This window comes from Sprattus sprattus, assembly GCF_963457725.1.
Source record: "Sprattus sprattus genome assembly, chromosome: 9".
In the NCBI taxonomy this organism is placed as follows: domain Eukaryota; kingdom Metazoa; phylum Chordata; class Actinopteri; order Clupeiformes; family Clupeidae; genus Sprattus; species Sprattus sprattus.
Window position 1 is genome coordinate 22,794,709 of NC_137928.1, and position 7,500 is coordinate 22,802,208.

At 47.8% G+C, this 7,500-nt stretch overlaps 1 protein-coding gene across 2 annotated transcripts in view; it reads left to right on the top strand.

The window, feature by feature from the left end:
• veph1 (ventricular zone expressed PH domain-containing 1) overlaps window positions 1-7,500 on the top strand; it is a gene marked incomplete at both ends in the record, with an annotated part of 57,276 nt that overhangs the window by 28,034 nt on the left and 21,742 nt on the right. The window contains 2 exons of one of the 2 annotated variants that reach the window (XM_080844750.1): window positions 3,703-3,923; window positions 6,435-6,656. In XM_080844750.1, coding sequence (XP_080700876.1) covers window positions 3,703-3,923; window positions 6,435-6,656 — 443 coding nt within the window. Of the gene's footprint in view, window positions 1-3,702; window positions 3,924-6,431; window positions 6,657-7,500 lie in introns of both variants that reach the window. The other variant, XM_080844751.1, reaches the window with a different exon arrangement.

A 7,500-nucleotide genomic window follows, 5' to 3' on the forward strand; every position in this document is an offset into this window, starting at 1 on the left:
GAACTAATAGAGAGAAGGAGAGTGTGTGTGTGTGTGTGTGTGTGTGTGTGTGTGTGTGTGTGTGTGTGTGTGTGTGATCGTGAGTGTGTGTGTGGTGTGTGTGTGTGTGTGTGTGTGTGTGTGTGTGTGTGTGTGTGATCGTGAGTGTGTGTGTGATCATGTGTGTGTGGAGGTGGGGGTTGAGAGGCCTGGAATGAGGCCCATGGGGCAGGAGTTTGGGAGTTAAATGGAGTGAAGTTAAAAGCGCTGCATTTATAAGCGCCTATTAACCTCGGTGATGTGGACATAGGCAGGCTATTATGTGTGTGCAAATGAGATATCCTTTAGACGCAGAGCCATCCCTGTGAAATGTATAGGGGATAATGAGGAAATGAGGCGACTGTGTGTATTTATCTTCTCATTTGGGTGCCTGTGTGTGTGTGTGTTTGTGTGTGTGTGTGTGTGTGTATGTGTGTGTGTGTGTGTGTGTGTGTGTGTGTGTGTGTGTGTGTGTGTGTGTGTGTGTGTGTGTGTGTGTGTGTGTGTGTGTGTGTGTGTGTGTGTGTGTGTGTGTGTGTGCGCGTGCGTGCGTTGTGTGTGTGTGTTGGAAAAGGGGTCAGTGCAGGTGCGCATTATATATTGAGTAAATGTAGGCTATACATGTGTGTGTGTGTGCGTGTGTGTGTGGCGGTGTTTGTGTGTGTGTGTGTGTGAGAGACAGAGAGAGTATTTTGTTTCTTACAAAAAATAAGTTGTGCATTAGGTTGATATTGCGTAGGTACACATTAGTATTTAGTATTTAGTATTAGTATTCATCCGTATGTTCCTGCGTATCAGAGTTTGACTCCTTTCCCAGTCCCAGTGCTTGCGTGCATAGGGCACCACACACAGAGAGGCCAGCCTGGCAGTCAGCTCCTCCAGATTTCTCTGAGGGTCTGGCATTTCTGGGAACTGACTGCAACATGTACCCCCACCACCCACCCGCCCCCCGCCCTGCCGTCAGTCCGGGCAGGCCCTGGTCAGTGTGGGGTGCCACTGTTGATGGACTCAAGAGCCCCTTCGCCTGGTGCACCATGCCAGGAATGAAGGGGTGGGCGGACAGCTAGACACTGAGGACAAGTTTGCCCTGAGCTGCAGTGAGGAGGGATTTGGAGAAGGGCCTTTCTGATAGAAATACTGCTTCAGAGTCAGAGTTGGGTTCGGATTTTGTCATAAGTTCCTAGCATTTGTGTGTTCAACCTTAGTTCCTAGCAAATGCACACACACAACAGACACACACGCGGGTACGCACACACACACACACACACACACACACACACACACACACACACACACACACACACACACAACTAAACACATGAGGCATGAAGTCATGACATATTTCCTCCTTTGTTAATTGCCTCAATTGATATAAATACCCTGAAGTTGAGGGCATGTGACCGGGACCTTTCACATCCTGCCCTTTGACCACCTATTTGAGCTCAGTCCATACTCCTCCCTCTGGTCTCCCCCACTCCACACAGCCTGCCTGCATTCAAGCCTTTCTCTTCTTCCTCCCTCAAATGTCCTCATCTTCATGTTGTCGTGTAGCTTGTATCAAGAATTGAAATGCATTGTTGATGTCAAGTGGTAAAAGGAAGAACTGTATGATAAAAAAAAGAGTTTGCATGAACATCATCATATTGAGAGTTTCTGACAGACCTGCAGAAAACCTTTGATTGGTTTGTTTAGGTAGTGTGTGTTAAGACAATACTGACCTCAGAAATGTCATAATAAACACAAAGACCGCTTGGCCCCTAGTGTGGCCCCTAGCCCTCTCATTCCCTCCCCACCCTCCTCCCCCCTTCATGTGAGGCCAAGAGTTTATGAATGAGACGACCCTTTCCAAAAAAGCCCTTACAGTCAGCGCCTAATAGCCAGCTAACACCCTCTCCTTTACGGTCTAATTCGCTTTCTAATTAGTCGCAAACAAGCCCTCTTGGCGAGACTTCATAGCTCAGGCTGCAGAATGAGGTGTTAGCTCACATGGCGTGCTGGTGAGAAACCAGTGGACTAGAGAAGTAAGGTTACTAGAGCCACCTTGATAGCCGAACACACAAGTCCACACGGACCTGACATGAACAGTCTGTTGTATGAGCATATGAATCATCACTCAGTTTTGTGAAGGAGTTCTGATTCACCTCAGATTCTAAGAACTTTTTGGATAGCTCCACACTCCGTGTTGGGTCTGTTTGTAAACTCAGGGCTTCCTGTAAATGGGATTGTGGGAAATCAGTGAGTAGAGAAGGACAGTTGTTCCCTTCTTAAATCAACAAGTAGTTTAGACACTCTCTGTGTTAGAAGTGGTGCACAGAAGCTGTTTTTCTCGTCTCTTGCTTTCTCCATCTCATTAATTGTCTTGCTTTCTTCTCACTCTCTGTTAACTCCAATGTAAAAAAAACAGCATTGTTTTCGTACCAGACTTGTAATGGGAAATACGTGATTTTGTGGAAAAGCTGTGCGTATTTGATTTGAATGGTTGGACCACAGCGGCATTGATATACTGATTTTGGCAGAGGTTGTGCTGAGCAGTCAGCTGGGGTTCCCACCAGTGGCTCTGAATTTTCCAAAGTCTCTGGCCGGACTAAATGCAGAACGTTACTAGGGTGCTAAAGGCTGAATGTATGTCCACATCTCTGCGTTGGAGACCACGTTTGGCCTTACTTGGCTTTACTTGGCACGGCCAAGTCTATTAATGGAGCCTTGGACTCGGCGATGGTGTCTCGATTTAAACATAACCAGATGTTTACATCTGTTTTACAGTAAAAAAAAGCAACGTACCAACTCACACTCAATCTTACGGCGTTTCCCTGTTCCTTTTCCATTAATCCTCATTTGCACTCTCATCCCACTTCCTCTCCCACTGTCTCTGTTGGTGTTGCAATGCATTTTATCATCACAGCCTCTAATCAGACAGATCGGATGTGCATCTAATTACAGTAATGAAAAGCAGGGCCAGGAATACAGAGAACAATTGAGCAAAGGAAAGAATGAGAGTGGTGAACAGAGAAAGAGAACGAGTGAGAGGCAGAGAACGAGAGAGCTCTGTTGAGGGGTTGTTTGGTGGTTCAGGGCAAACTTCTGGGAGGTGAAGGTGTGTGTGTGTGTGTGTGTGTGGGGGGGGGGGGGTTGAGGTGCTGATTATGTTTCCCCCGGCCCCTCAGCTCTTACCTCATCCCCCAGCAGGCCGCTCCAGGCCCACTGATCTGGGGGCTTGTGGCTCCCATTAAGCTCATTGAGAGCTGGTCAGCCTCCAGGCCTCTGTCACTGCAAGGCAGGGATAAAACATCACTGGCAAAGGTGCAGAGAGGCAATATGCAGCACAGCCCCCCCTCCCCCTGCTCGAAAGGGAAGGGGACCCTCTATAATGGGAGTGATTCTATAACTGCCACCCTCAGGTTTGATAAGTGTGTGCTAGATTTGTGCTCAGTTACTCACAAGTGTGTGTAAGATTTGTGCTCGTTTGGGTTAGATTTATCTTTAGGACATGTCAAAAATAATATAGTAGAAAGTTCCCTAAAGGTTAGCCATGTGTAGCCATGCTGTTTCTTCTTCGTGAGGGTGAAGCCTATTCTCCACAGGGATGTGCAGTCCCTCCTCACGTGCCCTGATGTTGGGCTTGTGGTGCTGGTCCGTGTGTGCAGTCCCTCCTCATGTACCCTGATGTGTGGTTCCTGTTTGCAGGATGAGGCGCGGAGCTCACTGCTCTACCTGGTGTCTCTGCTGGCCAGCATGGAGCACAGTGTCCACCACACCCTGCTGCTGGAGATCCGCCGCCTGACCGACCGCTACGGCAGACTGCTGGGGGGAGGCGGCAAGGACATCTACCGCATGAGCAACAGCTTCACCGCCATCGCACGCCTGCTGGGCCGACGCCTGGAAGCTGCCGGAGCATGCAGGTATGCGTGCACACACACACACACACACACACACACACACATACACACACACACACCCACACACACACACACACACACACACACACACTCACACTCACACTCACACTCACACTCACACACATACACACTCATATACATCTACCCCATGAGCAACAGCTTCACTGCCATCGCACACCTGCTGTTCTGGCTGATGTAGCGTGCAGGTACACGCGCACATTATTACACACATCACGCTGACACACTACCAGAGACACACTCATATGCAGTGCAGCTTCACTCCCCCCCCCCCCCCCCCCGGCCTACTGGGGCACCGTCTGGAGTGTGCTGGTGTGCACGTGCACACACACCCATTCACACTCATACCAACCACATGAGCAATGGCTTCACCCCATCACACAGCTCCTGAGCAGACGCTTGGATACACATGGAGCTGGCAGGACACACACGCATATGATATGCACTGACGCACACACACACTCAACCACTCACCCCCACACACACTCCTATTTAATGCATGAGCAACATCTTCATTGCAATGCCATCTCATGCCCATTGGGCAGTTGCCACATACTTACCCACCAACCACACACACACACACACACACACACACACACACACACACATGAATGCTCCTACATCCAGGTGTGGTAATTTGTCAGATGCCACACACTCATTGCTGCAGGTGACGTATGAGTGCATGCTGGTGTACGTACACAAACACTGATATTGACAAACCATCTGTGACTTTCCAATGAGCACATTGACAATAAAGACACAAGTATAAATATGACAAGGTTATATCAACTCTTAATTTTCCCAAGACATCATTCACTGCAAGCTATTCATACTGGCATGATTGTCAGACTATTTGAATACCACACATTCCCTTCTATCATAAATTAACCACATTTTTTCCCCAGAAGAACCTGGCTTTGTCTGTTTTCCCTCACTGAAGCCAGCTAATTTCATGGCCGCCCTCCTGATCCAGTTTGTGTTGCAAAACCATATTTTCAGAAACCATATGAGAGATTTGTTTTACTACTCAAAGCAAGGTTTTATAGCGATTGTGTAATTACTGTTTATAAGGTCTTACAGTAACAAGCCACCTGGTTTGGACATACATTTGGACACAGTTAAAGTTCTAATTGGACTCACTGACTGCATTCACTCAGTCATTTCAGTGTCTGTCAGAACCTATGATGTGTACATCCAAACCATGCTGCCAGAAATAGACTGGATCTGAGCACGGGCTGGTTGCGCTAGATGTATTTCCACACCCATATTTTTTCACTGAAAGGTTTTCAAACTGGCTCTGCTCACAGAATGGCACGGAACATTCCCTTTTTTTTCTTGCAGGAACATTCTGTCCAGCTTTTGTCCAATTTTGCTTTGCTGGGGGCCTGGTCTGTTTTGGAAAACTCAACTTAGGCAGAAGGAACACCAGAAACAGAAATAAAACGAGAGAGAGAGGGAGAGAGCTTTGACAATATAAATGGATTGTTTTCATGTCATTAAAGCAAATATTGAATTGAACCGAACTGAGAGGACAATGAGGAGTAGAAAAAGGGATGGCTGGATTCTCTGAGGAGCGTTGAGGGGAGGTGGGGAGGAGGTGCTGTTTTCAGAATGTGCTGCTCAGAGCTCCCTGAAAGGCTATAGGCTACAGACGTGTGTGTGTGTGTGTGTGTGTGTGTGTGTGTGTGTGTGTGTGTGTGTGTGTGTGTGTGTGTGTGTGTGTGTGTGCGCGCGCACGTGTGACAGTACGAAAGCACAGATATTGAGAGTATGTCTCCGGGTGGCTGCAGGGCATTCCTGCATCCTTCCCTCCCTTCAGATTGTGATCTTGCGTTTTCGGTGATTCATGCAAATTAAAGGATTTCACGTAATTGTAATTGAGAGTTGCAATTTTCTCTTATTACCGAAATATTTCCTCAAAAAAAGTTGTGGAATATCTGCAAAATGAAAAAGCAATTTTGACCACAAGTTTTCAGAATTCTGTTTATTGTTGATTTAGTGATTTAGTGATCCTGTATCCATTGCAATTATTTTACGTTCTATGTGGAACACATTTCTGCCACAACATTAACAGTTGAGGGCCGACAGACAGTGAGACGTGGTCTGTGACCCCGGATAGAGAGGTCAGTCTGTGGCCTGGTCTGAACGGCATCCTCTTCCCTCCCAGCTTGACAGTATTATAGTTTATTTCATATATCCATCAGTGGTGCAATACAGTGTGTCTTTCAACAAGCATTTTTTATATGGATGAATATCTGTGTATATTTGTATGTACATGGAAAGTACATGTCGCATTTTATGTATGTGCTCCTATAATAAAATGTGTGTGTGTGTGTGTGCGCGCGTGCGTGTATGTGTGTGTGTGTGTGTGTGCGTACGTCTGCATCTGCGTGTGCGTTTGTGTGTGTGTGCGTGCGCGTGCGTCTGCGTCTGCATGTGCGTGTGCGTGTGCGCGTCTGGGTGTGTATGTGTGTGCTTGTGTGTGTGTGTGTATTTCAGGAGTGAAGAGGAGGCAGAAGACCTGTGTAAGCCGGCAGAGGTAGACTCCAGTGGTAGTGTAGGGGACGAGGACAAGCGGCTGCAGGTGAAGATCCAGGCCTTCGAGGAGAAGATGGTGGAGGAGGTTGAGGACCCCCCAGGGGAGGAGAGCTCCCCGGCTCCACAGCGGCGCTACAGCCTGGGCCAGGCCGCCCGCGACGAGCGCAGGGAGATGAGGTTCAACAGGTGGGTAGGCCAACACCTTACCTGCCCAGTCTCCACCGCACTGTTACGCCCCTCCACAGATTTAATGGAGCCACACAAAAATGTGCTGCTGAATTGCAGTGAATTGCGGTACTGAATTGTGCAAACAAGCCTGGAATCTGCACCACCACTTGAATCGCTAAATGTTCCCACCCACTCCCATGGTTGTCTAGTGGCTCCATGAGGCATTTTTATTTGAGAGAGAGAGGGGCTCTGGGGTTGTCTGGGAATTCCCTGCCCCTTCACTGCATTCCATTTGTTCAGTTGGTCTGGCCAACTACTCATTAGCGATCCACTTCACTCACGTAATTGGACACGCCTTTAACCAATCAGACCAACGATACTATACAACGATACAACGATCGGTAATAAAGCAAACACATATTTTTTCTGTATGAATTGTTCCAGGGCAAGTTTCTGTTCTGTTTTCAAAGAAAACTTGCCTTATCGAAGTTTTGCGGTGCTTCGGCGGCCACCATGTCCAATGTTTAAAAACTCTCCGTGCAGTAGATTTTGTAACGTAGCCGTGGTAAGTTTAAATCCGCCAATGGCGCGCCAGGTAGCCAAAAGCCACTTTGTGATTGGCTCTAAGGATTCTGGAAATCTTGAAATGAACGGCTATCCGAAGTTGACCAGACCCACTGCAGAGGCAAAATCAATTTGGCCGGAAGAAGTGGGGCGGGACTTCCCAGACTAGCTCTGGGGGGTTCTGATGATAAACTTCAGCTATTGTTACTTTCCCAGAACTCCTGGAGTTCCACACAGAGCTGACTGATTTATAGATGAGCTGGACTAGCACCTCTTTCCTGTCTACACCTTCATAAGC